Below are 14,487 nucleotides of genomic sequence, written 5' to 3' on the forward strand. Positions count from 1 at the left end.
TCTCTACTGTCTTAAGCTTCAGACTTTCTGTGCTGCTATTTTCTGGGCATCTTCAAGTTTGTGGTGCTTCCAAGGTGGTGTAACCTGGTTAGAGATAGGGTCACTGCTCTCTAAGTCTTTGCTGTGGTCTTTACCCAGGAAGGGCCTCTTCTTCCCTCTAATGCTAGCACTTTTCTTGGAACAGTGACCAAGTCCCCTACTTTCCTTCAACCACAAGTGCTAACCACCTCTCTCTATCTTGGAACTCTGACCAGGGTCTCTTCTCTACACCCTGGAACTGGGACTCAGAACTCCATGTGGGCAAGAAAGCTGTCAATCAGTATTATTTATACCCAGTGCCAGCAAAGTTTACTGTAATATTTTTCTGACCAGTTGCCCAGTATCCCTATCGTCTTGGGTTTGAGAGCTCCCAAAGCTGCCATTGTCTTGACTGCCACCAAATCTAACTGATGGTATTGCCTCTATGTGTACTGTGGGTTAACCCCTGAGCAGCTGTCATAGACCTCTCCTTCTGACTTTCTGTCTCCCTCTAACATTTTGTCAATGCTGCCACTCCAAAATTCGATGTGAGACATTATTTTTAAGTTGTTCAAATGGGAATTTAAGGAGTGTTTGGCAGGTTGCCCTCCCTAACCTGCCACCTTGGCTCAGCTCTCCAATGAGAATACTTCCTAAACTTCTGCTTTTCCACACGTGCCCTCTGGTGTATAGGCACAAGTGTCCATCAGCCTTCTCTAGGTGTTTCTGAGACTGGAAGTTCTGAAATTTGACTGTTAGGCTTCCTTAAGTATTTGTTTTTAATAGCACAACATATATTTTGATCTATGCCTTAAAAAAATCCAACTCTTTTATACTAGACACAATCTGCTCATAACTGTGACTGATACTAATATAGTTTCTAATTTCCATTGTTGGAATTGATCAAATTGTTTGATCTGTTAGGGTATTGTTACTTGGTGACTAGATAAATATAGACATTAGGGGCCAACATTGAGAAAACATGATTGTGGTAATTGAAAAATATCTCCATTTATGATGCTATAAAGAAGAATAAATTTGAAAGCTGTAAGAACTATGATTAACTTAATGACCATCCATAATTCCAGAGGACTGATGATTTAGCACACTATCCACCTCCTGAGAGAAAGGTGATAGATTCAGAGTACAGAATGAAATATGTATTTTTGAACACAGTCAATGAGAAAATTTGTTTTCCTTGACCATACATATTTTTTATAAGGAATTGTTTTTCCATTTTTTTCCCTTAATGGATTGAGGGTGCAGTAGGTGATATAGGATTGAGATGTAGAGAAAAATGTTAATTAAAAAAATTTAAATAGGGAAGTTAGTACTCATAAGGGATTATTTATATGTGTTATAATGTGTGTGTGTGTGAGAGAGAGAAAGAGAGAGAGAGAGACAGAGACAGAGACAGAGACAGAGACAGAGACTGAGAGAAAATGGTATAGCATTCTTAAAGATAAAAGTAAGAGAGTTTGGGGAACTATAAAAAATATATATAGGGGAATAAGGTCAAAAGAATTCAATAAGGACTTATGTGAGTTGCAGGACTTCTTTAACCATTAAAAATACCTGAAGAAATCCAGGTAGAGGACAGTACCTGGAAATTGGGTCACAGGCCTTCATTTTAGGGGAAAGAATAATGCCCATAAGCTTCTGGAATTAATGAATGGAAGTGATGACTCGGCACAGCAATTGAGGTTCATGTTTGAAAATATATTATGGGTTTCATTTATACAAATGATGTTTCTTGGCAGAAAAACATGTATTGATTATACTGAGTACATGCTCTATAGGCCAGAGATACTTTCTCTAGTTCTTAGCACATTGCTTAGCACAGTGTCTGCCGCATAGTAGGCCTTTAATAAATGTTTATTGATTGATTGATTGATACCTAGATGTCTATGAAAAGCAAGCTTCCACAACTCAAATAGCAGGATGCCTTTAGGGAGAGAGCCCAAAATATCTCCTCTATAGTGGAGAGAGGTATCTCACCCAATACATGTTGAGTTCCCTGAGAGACATATTGAAATCTTCCCTGGAGATAATTCATAAACTGAAGATATTGTTAGAGACAGCAAAAATAAGGTCAATCCAGGAATATTTTCAGGGAAAATTCCTAGCCCCAGCAACTGCTAATTTGTAAAAGACTAGGTTTGTCTCAAGGTTTCCTTCTAGCTCAAAGATAACAAAAGTCCAGATCACTCTCAGAACTTTGAGGAAATTCTTATTCTTCTGAATTATAAGTCTAAGAATACCAATAAGTTTTCAACCTCAGATGTGTGTGTGGGGGGAGACAGGATGGTTAGGCTTTAGTGAGGTAGCTAAGGTCTAGGTGAGATTGAGCTGTTTTCTTCCTTTCAGAAAGGAGGAAGGAAAAGAAAAGATGGAGCATCATCAATATTAATTATAAAAAGGGAATAAAAGATTGTAAGGGAACAAAGCATCATTTTTCTTTATGATCATGCAAAAGGATAGGGAACAAGATAAGTCCTAATTGTATGAAGAAATGGGGTTGAAAGTAAGCCTATAGATCATCTGATCTAACAACTTAATTTTATTGGTGAGGAAGCTAAGTTTTCAGAGTTATCATAATAAATGAGTTAGATTAGCCAGAACCTAAATCACCAGGTTCCTAGGCCAATGTTCCAGTTAGCACACAAATGTACCCAGCATCTTCACATTCAATGAGCAGGTAAAGAGGAAGAAATGGAGGTAACTTAAGGAGCTTCACAAAAGTGGCTCAGGTCTTCCCCTGCAAGTCAGTATGCTGGACTCACCAATTGTTCAAATAGTTTTCATTGAAGCTCTTATCCTCAAATCACATCAAAGAGTCGATCAATGATGACTGCATCATGAGGTTTTATAGTTCACAAAACTGTTTGCTTATAACAGCCTTGTGAAGCAGTCATAAGGACTATTACCTCCATTTTAAGGATGATGAAACTGAGGCCCAGGAGAATTAAGCATCTTGCCCAAAATTATAAAACTATTATATGGCAGAGCTCAGAATCAAACCTAAATCTAGGGTTTTTTAAATTCATAAGATCATGGGATTTAAATTTAGAAGAACTTTAGATTTATGAAGCATACTATTTTCATTTTTGGTGTAGCTTTTATCTTGGGGTCTAGTTCTTTCACAACATGACTAATATGGAAATAAGTTTTGCATGATTGCACATAAATAACCTAAATCAAATTGCTTATCACCTTAGAGAGAGAGAAGGGAGGGGAAAAAAGGAAAAAAAATAGAACTCAAAATTTTTAAAAAGAATATTAAAATTATCTTTAAAATTAAATTATCTTTACATGTAATTGGAAAAATTAAAATTAAAAAGATTTTTATTTAGATGACTCTGCTGGATCATGCTAGTACAATGCCATCATTTGATAGATGAAATACTGAAACCTAAAGAAATAAAATCACTTACTTATGGGAAGGCAGGAAATAAGCATTTAAATAGCTATACAGGATTAAGCAATTTATAAATACGATCTCATTTGATACTCACAGCAATCCTGGGAGGCAGATACTATTATTGTTATTATCCCTATTTTACAGTTGTAGATACTGTAGCAAACAGAAATGCAGTGATTAAGCAGGATCATGTAGCTAGTAAGAGTGTGAGACTGTGTTTGAACTCATCTTCCTGACTCCAATCTTTATCTACTGCACTGCTTAGTCTATAGAGCCAAAAATCCTGAGGGCCTTCTAATCCTACTAAATCATTTTATAAATGATGAAACCCAAGGACTTACCTTGGGTCATAGATATTAAGAGGCAAGAGCCCTTGTCCAAATCCAAATCCATCATTGGTTCCAAGCTGCCATATTGAATCCCCATGCTTTCAATTTTAAGATACATATCAAAATTAGAAAGAAAAAAATGACTAATGTTGTGCAGCCTGAGCTCTATCACAATGCCTACTGAGAAGAGGGAATAACACGAGGAAAGGGGAAGAGAATATTGCAAGTATCAAACAGTGTACCAGGAGGAGACAGAGGCAGAGCCAACCCAACACTGTGCAGAGCTGCAATGATGGCAAGAAGGGCCAAAAAAGTGGAGGATAGACTGGTGAGAATTCCCAGTGTATGTTTTGGAGAGAAAGCAGGTGCAAAAAGCAGTATGAACACTAAAATAAAAGAGAGAGAAAAAGTGAAAGTTTTAGGGATTTGAAAATTGTTGTAAGAAAAGAGTCAACAGATCTGAATGCTATTCCTGGTTCTTCTAATAACTTAAATGACTCTGTAACCTTGGGTCAGATTGTTAACCTCTATGATTTTTAGCTTCTCTGTCATGAATTCAGTATCTGACCTAGACTACGTGATCTAGGAGGCCCCCTCCTTCTCTAAAATTCAATTCTTGGATGACAAAAGGATGGCAGTTGTTCTCAAGCAACTTCTAATTCTAACTTTCCTATTCATTGGGCATATAAGACTCCATCAGTAAGGTATTGAGCAAGGATGAATTGATATGGTCAGAAGACAGGTATTTAATGTACATGACCATGGTGGAAGGAGGTGGTAGGGATGATTGATAGAGAATTATTTTATGATGCATTGTTTTTTGAGTTCCAATATTAAGAAGGAATGGAAGGCATGGACTGCCTATGATATAAGATTGGTAGGAAAGAGTTTCTGTCAAGAGAACACCGTACACTTTAACAACAACATTGTGAAATGATCTACTCAGATGGATACAACTCCTCTCAGTAGTTCAGAGATACAGGACAATCCTGGGAGACCTGTTATGGACAATGCCATCCACATCCAGACAAAAAAAAACAAACAAATCAAAAACCACAGAATCTGAATGAATGTTATGTTCAATTTTCAAAAATTTCTCTTATGTTTTTACCTCCTATTCCATGTTTTTTCTTTTCCCTTAGTTCTAATTCCTCATTCACAAAATAACTAATATGTAAACATGTTAAACTCAAATGTACATGTGCAATGTTCACTTAACTGTTTGCTACTGAGGGGAGGGGGCTGGGAAAGGAGAGTGTAAGAAAATTGGGTAACATGAATATGCAAGTGGATGAATGTTGAAAAACTTTCATAAAATATAATTGGAAAAATAAGATAAAATATCAATTAAAAAAGGAAAGAGCTTGTGAAAAACAACAAATAGAAAGGAACCACATTTTAAAAGGGATAGCTAGGTGACACCATAGATAAAGTGCCAGGCCTAGAGTTGGAATTTAAATCTGGTCTCAGACTAGCTATGTCACCCCTGGGCAAGTTACCTAACCATCTTTACCTTAATTTTCTCTTCTATAAAATGAGCTAGAAAAGGAAATGGAAAAGCACTCCTATATCTCTCTGCCAAGAAAATCCCAAATGGGGTCAGATACAATTGAAAAGAGAACAACTTTTTTTTTTTACTTTTAGAAAGGTTTTATTTTGAGTTTTTAAATCCCCCCCCATCTTGTGAAAGCAAGGTTTCCTCCCACCCCCTACAGAAGGCAGTTTGTTAGTCTTTACTTTGTTACCATAGTATGCATTGATCTAAGTTTAATGTTATGAGACAGAAATCACAACTTTTTTTAAAAAAGACAAAGTAAAGATAGATAATTGTTAGGAACTGTTGTGTGTGGGAGCACAGTAAACTATCATCACCTGGTGTCCTTGAGCCTTGTTTTGCTAAATGCCACAGGAGTGGGAGTGGATTAAGGGACTGGGAAGGATATTTAAACACTTGTATTCTGGTGAATAAATGGAGACCTTGGTGTATAGGGAGAAACTTGTCTTCCTTGTCTCCTGCCCCCACCCCCAACACTTGCCTGGGAAAGATAAGGGAGTCCAGAAAGGGACTCAAGCTAAGAATCTGGAAAGAAGGACTCAACAAATAATGAAAGACTAAGATAGACAAAAACAAATATCAAAAAAGGTCTACATCCATAAAATAGATATGTATAGATTCAAGGATGAGAATGCTAAAAATACCCTTGAATCTCAGAGCTGGAAATAGGTAGTATAAGGGTTTTCTAGTCCAACATCAACAACGAGCACAATGGAACCAGGACAAGCAGGCAACAGCTATCACCAATAGCCCTAACACTGACACTAGGTTCTTTCTTCTCTGAAGTTGCGTTTGAGTTACAGATCATGGGATCTATAATCATAGCTAGAAGTAACAGCTGAGGTGACCATGGTATTTTATAGATGAGAAAACTGAGACCCAGGGACCTTTTGAACTGCCCAAGATCAATTTGAATCTTACTCCCTGATTCTAAAGTCAGATCCATTTCCATCAAAGCAGAAAAAAGTAGGGAGAAAACTTGGGCTTCTGGGTTTGTATTTAACCTGGCTCATTATGCTGTGGTGATAGAGCTGTAAATTTTAGAGGAAGAAAGATTGAGAAAGACAGATGAGACCTCTTTGGGGCAGAGCACCACATCTTTGGAGAGTCTTGTTACATGTCTGATCTTCCCTGTCTGTCTGTTTTTGTTCCCCTGTGTCAGATGTATCCCCAAGGAAAGTCCTGTACATTGGACTGTGCTATAAGCAATTCAAGGTCTCAGATACCAACCACATCAAAGGATTGATCAATGATGACTCTGTGCCATTAGGTTAACAATAACTGAATCTTAGATAAATCTTTGTTTAATTGAATCAACAACATTTCCTGAGCCCTTTCCTGTTTGCTCTGACATGTCTGTGTCATAGGTTAGAGTTCCCTGTAATCCCAAAGTCTTAACACTCAAATTCCTATTACAGAGCATGAATCCTCAGTCAAAACTCTAACTAGGATGGGACCACCATGATGAAAAATTAACTGATGGCAGCATTTCCTTTGCTGATCATCCAGTGTCCACAATGGTAATGGTAGCAGATTTATTCTAGGGTCACTTTCTCCCCTTCACCCCACTCCTTCCAAAGCTGTGCCCCAGGTGAGCCTACCCATCTCCTAACCTAGTTCCAGCTCCCATCCTCTCCACTGTATCCCTTGCAAATAATTCTCCAACTTTAGTTTAACCACCTCCAGTGAGCGGCAGTCACTTTTCGCTGAGGTAGCTCTTTCCATTTCTGGACAGTTCTAGTTTTAAAACACTATTTGTTATATAAAGTCAAAATCTGCCTCCCTCTAATCTTTAGGGGATTGCAAGAAATTGGAGAATGAGGTTCAAACTGAGAAAGTCAGTGGGACAGTTTACATAACAAGCTTCTGCTGAAAGACAGTATCATATTCTTCATTAGAGAGACAGTCCCTGCTAACCCAATGGAAGTACACAGAAATGACAGCAAAACTGATCTCCAAGCAAAGACCCTTAGAGACAATACCCCTAAAAAACTGAATGAATTAAGGCCACAAAGAAAAGCTTATGGTCCCTTATTAAAAGAAAAAGAGAATCTTCTCTTCTTTGCAGAGGTTGGGGGTAGGGCATACAGGAATAGAATATTTCACATTCTATCAGACATGTTTGACATCATTGATATTCGCATTTTTTTTCCTTTTTTTCTTCTATACTTTGTGACAAAGGACAACTTGCTAGGTAGAAGGGGGAAAGGTTTATATTGGGAAAAAAACCTAAAAAATAAAAACCAAGACAAATAAAACCAAAAGCTACGAACTCCAAATGATCCTTTAAGATAAAGGAAAAGAAGAAAAGATAAACAAACAGCCATGATTTTGAATGTAAAGAGCCTTTCTAGGACAGCAGAAAGGTGAGCCCAGGTGAAAGACACCAGATGAGGAATTACCTAGGAGAATAGAGTGGACTCTGGAAAAGAAAGGGGAGAAAATGAAAATTCAAATTCATTATCTTTCTAAAAGATGAATTCACAAATTGAATGTTTGTGGTTGATGCAAATATAATTTTTTGTTGTTTTTGTTTGGTTTTTGGTTTTTGCAAGGCAAGGGGTTAAGTGACTTGTCCAAGGTCACAACGCTAGGTAATTATTAAGTGTCTGAGGACAGATTTGAACTCAGGGCCTCTTGATTACAGGGCTGGTGCTCTATCCACAGTGCCACCCAGATGCCCCAAATATAATTTTTAAAAATGCCTCAGAGAGCTTCAAGAGAAGAAGAGCTAAATGATGACGAGAACATATATGCCCATTGACTTGGCAGTGCTTCCAAAGGAGAAACAACAATAAGTTCCCCAGAAATTACCCATCCCTGTTGACCCTATTCGAGTTGTTGTTCTGTAGAGACTTCACGCTTTGTGTGGAGCCAGAATTTTAAGATTGTTGATTTGTTGTAAAAGTTTTGTTTGCTCTTCTTTGTTCACTGGAAGAGATAGGAGAAGAGGTGGAAGTATAAGCATGTTCACTGAAAAACATTTAGTTTAAAAAAAACCCAAGATGACGTGAGATCCTCTGACCTCTGATACTAGCACACCAGCCAAAGAAGGGCAGGACTCAAGAAGTGTTATCGGTTCAGTTCAATGCAACAAGGTGGGAAACTGAATCACAAAATTCTTCAAGATCTCTTCCAAGAACAATCCTTAATCAATAAGTATGTTAAGTTTCTACTATGTTCCAGCCATTTTGCTAAACTCTAAAGATTTTTTTAAAAGGGGGAGGGCAGAATACCAGTCCTGTTCTCAAAGAGTTCACAGTCTAATAATAATAATAATAATAACAACAACAATAACGATAATAAATTCATCTTTCTATATTGCTTAAAAGTTTATAAAGTAATTACAATACAAAAACTTTAGGACATGGGCAGTAAAAGTGTTCTTAGCTCAATTTTTTTTGAAAAGCAAACTTAGAATCCCAAAATCTATCCATTGGGTCACCTAGACTTGCCTCCAGCTACCAAATTTTCTTTTCTCTAGACTAAAAAGCCCATTTCTTCACCTGATGTTCAAATGTTGATTGAAATAGAATTCAATAAGATGAGCCAGATCCACTATCAGAACCATTTCTTTCTCCCAACACATACTGCTGCTCTGACATTCTAATAAGATTCTTCTCTCTGCAGATGCTTTCCATTTTACATCTTCTGTAAGGGAACCCTATAGCCCTACTGCTCAAGTGGAAAAAGAAAGGAGAAAAGAAGGGGGAAAGTAGAAAGGAAATTATATATCTATACTTAGAAATAAAGAGGAGTGGAGAGAAGAGAGGAGGATGGGAGAGGAGAGAAGAGGGGAGGGAAAAAGATGGGAGTGGAGGGGAGGACAAGGCAGGAGAGGAGAAGAGAAGAGAGGAGGGATGGAAGAATGACAGAAATGATGGGAAGAAAATTTTTATGGTTAAAGTCTCATGCTGTGCCAAATATTTCATAGGATAAACTTCTTGTAAGATTATTAACCACTTGTTTCTTGTCCTCATAGCTTACCAGAGTTCCTGTTGAGTCCTGTAGTCAGTATCGAAGCTGCAGTGACTGTCTTGGCTCAGGAGACCCCCATTGTGGTTGGTGTGTCCTCCATAACACGTGAGTACTACTGGTCAGTTATGTCCTGCTTCCTGCTTTCCTCCACAAATTCTCATCCTACCATTCTTCTTCCCATCATTTCTGGATGTATATAAATATATATGCTTGTGTGACTAATGCAAATATATATGTTATTTTTCTCACTTCTAGATTAGAAGTATTCCCTCAAAATGGATTTAGAAAGTCAGGGAAGTTCTGAGTTCAAAGCCAGCCTTACACTACCTTTGAAATCCTGGGCAAGTAATTTAATTGCTCTTTGCCTCAATTTCCTTATCTGTAAAGTGGGGATGATAATAATAGTACCTGCTTCCCAGAGTTGTGAGGATAAAAGATAATATTTGTAAGGAGCTTTGTAGACTTTAAAGTGTTTATATATATTTACATATATGTATTTATATATAGTATAGATATATGTTTATTATGATGATTATCATCATTATCAATATTATTATTGGAATGAGTGTGAGGAGGTGATGAGATCAGACTAGATTTGAAAAGCTCCAAATAGGAGTTGTGGAAGAAATGTGAAATTGTAGTTTTAGGCTTGGTGTAAAAGGCAAGCACAATGCATTAAGTTAGAGCAAAGTTACAAATGAAGAAGATGGTTCCATGGCCCCATACCTGCCTTTGTGGAATTTTAAGTGTCACTTTCAGTTAATAGACACCTAAATGATGGTACCCCAGAAAAAAAGACAAGTGGAAAAATATGTTAATGTATGAAAATATATGCCTGATGAGGACAGTGGGGAGTAGCTGGGGCACTCATCAAAAAAGAGGCAGTCATGAATGGAAATCAGCTCTGCTTCTTCCAAGGAAGTTTCTCTGAGGGAGTGATCAGGTAGAATGGTTCAGGGCAGGCAGAGAGCTGGCCTTTCTCCCAGCTCAGTGTTGAACCTCTCTGGCTGCTCTGTGGAGCTTCCACAAAGACTCCAGGATTCCCCAAGGGTAAGATACTCCCAACTGTCAGTCCATCAACAAGCATTTTTTAGTGCTTACCTTGTGCGAGTCATTGTACTGTGTGTTGGGGATACAGATAGAGGCAAAACCAAGAAAATCATATTTTAATGATGACAAGATGGAAACAAAACAATGCATAAGAACTACATACAGTATGAGTGGAAGGTATTTCCTGATGGAAAGCACTGGTTCTAATGGACAAGGGGAGGGGAAAGGCAGGAAAGACTTTCTGTAGAAGGTAGATAGCACTCTGGACCAGGGCCTTCTGGCAAATATCCAGCCTGGGAGTGGATTTTCAGTGGATTTTCTGAGACTTTGAGCCTACAGAGTAAGGAGGGTTGACTCTTCACTGCTTCAGCCTCACACACTTGACACCATTCATAGGCAATCAGTAGGGCTGTCCACACACTGTCACCTGATGCCTGTGGGACCCAGGAGCGGGTTTCCATGTCAGCTTTGATCCCTGCCCGGTGGTTCTCCCATCATCCCTAGAGAACACTGAGCTCTTGTGAGCAACAGTGGTATGGCAGCCCTGGAAAGGCAGAGAGAAGATCTACCCTAGGGAATGGATGTAGCCAACCTAGACTTAATGCTTGTTAATTAAAAAAAAAGCAATCCTCTAATTAAAAAAAATTGAATGAATAATGCCTTGGCACTTCAAGAGTTTTCAAAACTCTTTATACACATTATCTAATTTGATATGTGTGAGACAAAGACATTATTACTCCCATCTTAATGGTAAAGAAATTAGGACTCAGAGAGTTAGTAGACATCATAATAGAATCTCAGAATCACAAAATCTTTATGCTCATAGGTCATCTCATCCTACTACTAAATGAAACTTGGACCCTCTACTACAATATTCCCAAGAAGTTACCACATAACTTTGTTCAAATACTCCTAATGATGGCAAATCACTACCTAAACTAGACCAGCACCTGTTTTTCTCTGGTGCTTTGTCTGGTCTTTTCCCCCTGTAGGACAAGAACTTCCCCATTAAAAGAACTCCTTTTTAGTATGTGAAGGGCTAGTTAAGAATGGATAGTAGAAGTCCTGAGAACTGTTTCCAGTGGGGACTCAGCTTCCCATCCATATAATCATGATTATGAATAATCCCTACCATCTGCCAAATGGTGATTATCAAGGGGAATGGAATTAAGAATTAGTCCTGGCTTTGCTACTAACAAGATACTGTTTGTGGTCTTAGTCTCCTCATCTGGAAAGAAAGGGAAATAATAAAGCATATTTTATTAGAATTTTGTGAAGACAAAATGGGATGAAGAATGTAAAAAATTCTGTGAAAAAGTTGAATACTTTGTAAATGAAATATGTTACTAGCATTGAATCCTTGAATCAAGATCTCTCAGTTTTTTCTTCTAATACAACCAAGGTATTAGACTGAATGTCTTAAGTATTTTTTTGCTCTTCAACTCTATTATTCCATGATTGCTTTTTTTCTTTAAAATTTTTAATTGATATCTTTTGTTCTTATATCACTTTTATTTTTAAATATATCCTCCCCCACTCCTAGGGCTAACTCCTTGTAATAAAAAAGAAAGAAGAAAAACCAGTTTCACAAAAAGTAACTAAGACATTAACCATATGTAATAATCTACAACTATAGTCCCCAACTCCACATAGAAGGGATGGGGCATATTTGTATTTTCCCATCTCTTCTTTGAGGCAAAACTGGGTCTCTCTATGTAGACTTCAGTTTGATTTTGTTGGTGGTTCATTTACATTGTTGTGTGTGTGTGTGTGTGTGTGTGTGTGTGTAGTTTTCCTGGTTTTAATTATATTATTTTATTCTACATCAGTACAAAAGTCTTCCCATGTTTCTCTGAATTCTTCATATTCATTATTTCTTACCAAGTTTCCACATTCATGTACCACATTTTGATTAACTATTTCCTGATCAATGGATGTCTACTTTCTCATTTATAATTTCTTTTCAAACTCTTCAGTACCTACAATGTACATGATATTTGTATGATAAGTAAGAAATTTGGAGAAAGTAAGTCACTGGAAAAGGGCTCACTATCCAAATCTTTCAACAGAAATTCAGTTTTCCTGACAAAGACCTACCTATTGAGGTTATGTGTTGATCGAGTCAGAATGGTGAATCTGGAAGAGACCTTAGACCCAAGTCCCCTTGGACTTAGGGACCTCATCCAACCCCCCCTCATGAAGTCTACTGATCAGAGAACAAAGGTGGAGAAGAGTACTTGATGAAACATTCTCATGTAGCCTTTTGTAACTAGCCTCTCACTCCCAGTTTGACTGTCCTCTCTTCCTTCACGCTGCTCAAATGAAAGCCAGCCACTACTTCTAGTGATGAGGCATCATTTTGAAGCTTAGATGAGTACAACTTGGAAATAAGTTGCTTGTAGTGTCGGGAGAGAGTTGGAGACAAGCTGGGTTAAAGGGAGAAGCTTGTAAAAGAATAAAAACTCTTACAATGAACTCCCTTTGGGATGTGAAAGCAAAGCAATCTAGTTATGAGGAGTGAGTGTCACAACTATGGGGCATTATGAGAGAACACAGGTAAAGACTTTTCAGTACTTAGGAGAAGGGGAGGCTTATTTAATGAGTTTTCCCTTTCATTGATGTCACTCTCAACCCCCTCACCCATACTCAGTCAATCTTCTACTCCTTACCTTAAAGTGAATATCTTTTCAGTTTTCAGATTGCCTACATTTCCGTATTTCTGTAAGTGATCCAAACAGAGGAAATCAGCAAAAAATTATTAAGCATTTACTATCTGTAAGACATTGAACAGGAGTCTAGAGACAAAAATCTCCTATTCTTTCTGGTGATGAACCCATTGTTTTCCAGACTCAATATCTGTCAAGGAACCTAGGTGGAGTTTAAAAAAAGGAGCTATGGTTCCAAATCTTGGTTCCAATGCTTAGCTGTTTGAAACTATGATCATGGACCAATTACTGAAATCTCCTCAAATCCAGCAAAGTGGGACATAAGGTTACTTTTATTTCTTACCTCATGGAACTTTATATAGTACTTTATAAATGTGGAAATATGATATATGAAATTACTTTGAAAATACCCTTATGTTGCAACATCATGATTTCTATTCTTCTCTACCAATTTTTGATCATGGATAAAAAAGTGAAGTGGGAGTGACCAAGAACTAATGAAGAGAAAGATGCAAGAAATATGGATGACTAGGAATCATTTGTGTGTGTGTGTGTGTGTGTGTGTGTGTGTGTGTGTGTGTATGTGTGTAAAATGTTCTTGAGATCATGAAGGGGTGGGGTGGCTAGATGGCACTGTGGATAAAGCACCAGTCCTGGAGTCAGGAGTACCTGGGTTCAAATCCATTCTCAGACACTTGATAATTACCTAGCTGTGTGGCCTTGGGCAAGCCACTTAACCCCATTTGCCTTGCAAAAACCTAAAAGAAAAAAAAGATCATGAAGACGGACATGATAAAACAGATAGTTGAAACAGAGTAGGAGGAAAACATTCCAATAAGTTCATAGGGGAATTGTAGATTGAAAAAAAAAAGATCAGGGAAGAGTGAAGAAACTCAAATCCTACCTATTGCTGTTGTCCCTAGCAGTCTTTTAGCACTTACAAATCTAAACAGAGCAGAGGTTCCCTGATTCATTTTGCAGTCTTTGGATACATTGTGTGCACCGGAATATTTGACCATTAGTCTACAGGTCTTATTCCTAGCACATCTACCAGCTCTGTCCTTAATTCACTCTGCCATTAAAACTGACTTCTTCTTGCCCTGACCTGGACCTAGATGGCAAAAGGCCAATCACTAACCTGAGAGGCTTGATGATAATGGTTCAGTCCTGTTCACTCCCTCCCAGCCTTCTCTTGTCCCTAGCCAAGAATGTGTCCCACAAACAACCCAGGCTCAGAGGATCCCTATCCCCTTTGCCACTTTCACTTTCATGGCCCCGTGCCCAGCCCAAAGAATTCTATCTCAGTCCTAACAGGTAATAGGATCTCACTTCATTGGTCCAACCTCATTGATTGGCCCAGACATTACCTTTCTTAAGAAAAGTTTCCAGCGTCATGGAAGGCTCATGTAACCCAAGATATAGACAGGAGGAAAGATAAGATTGACTTTTATAAAGTCTTTCCCTTACTCT

At 38.0% G+C, this 14,487-nt stretch overlaps 1 protein-coding gene across 2 annotated transcripts in view; it reads left to right on the top strand.

The window, feature by feature from the left end:
* The window catches only part of PLXNA4 (plexin A4), a 610,123-nt gene that overhangs the window by 423,719 nt on the left and 171,917 nt on the right, over nt 1–14,487 (top strand). For both annotated transcript variants that reach the window (XM_074193668.1, XM_074193667.1), the window contains one exon: nt 9,306–9,406. In XM_074193668.1, the coding sequence (XP_074049769.1) occupies nt 9,306–9,406 (101 nt within the window). The remainder of the gene's footprint in view (nt 1–9,305; nt 9,407–14,487) is intronic.

Source organism: Macrotis lagotis, chromosome 7 (assembly GCF_037893015.1).
Source record: "Macrotis lagotis isolate mMagLag1 chromosome 7, bilby.v1.9.chrom.fasta, whole genome shotgun sequence".
Taxonomy (NCBI): domain Eukaryota; kingdom Metazoa; phylum Chordata; class Mammalia; order Peramelemorphia; family Peramelidae; genus Macrotis; species Macrotis lagotis.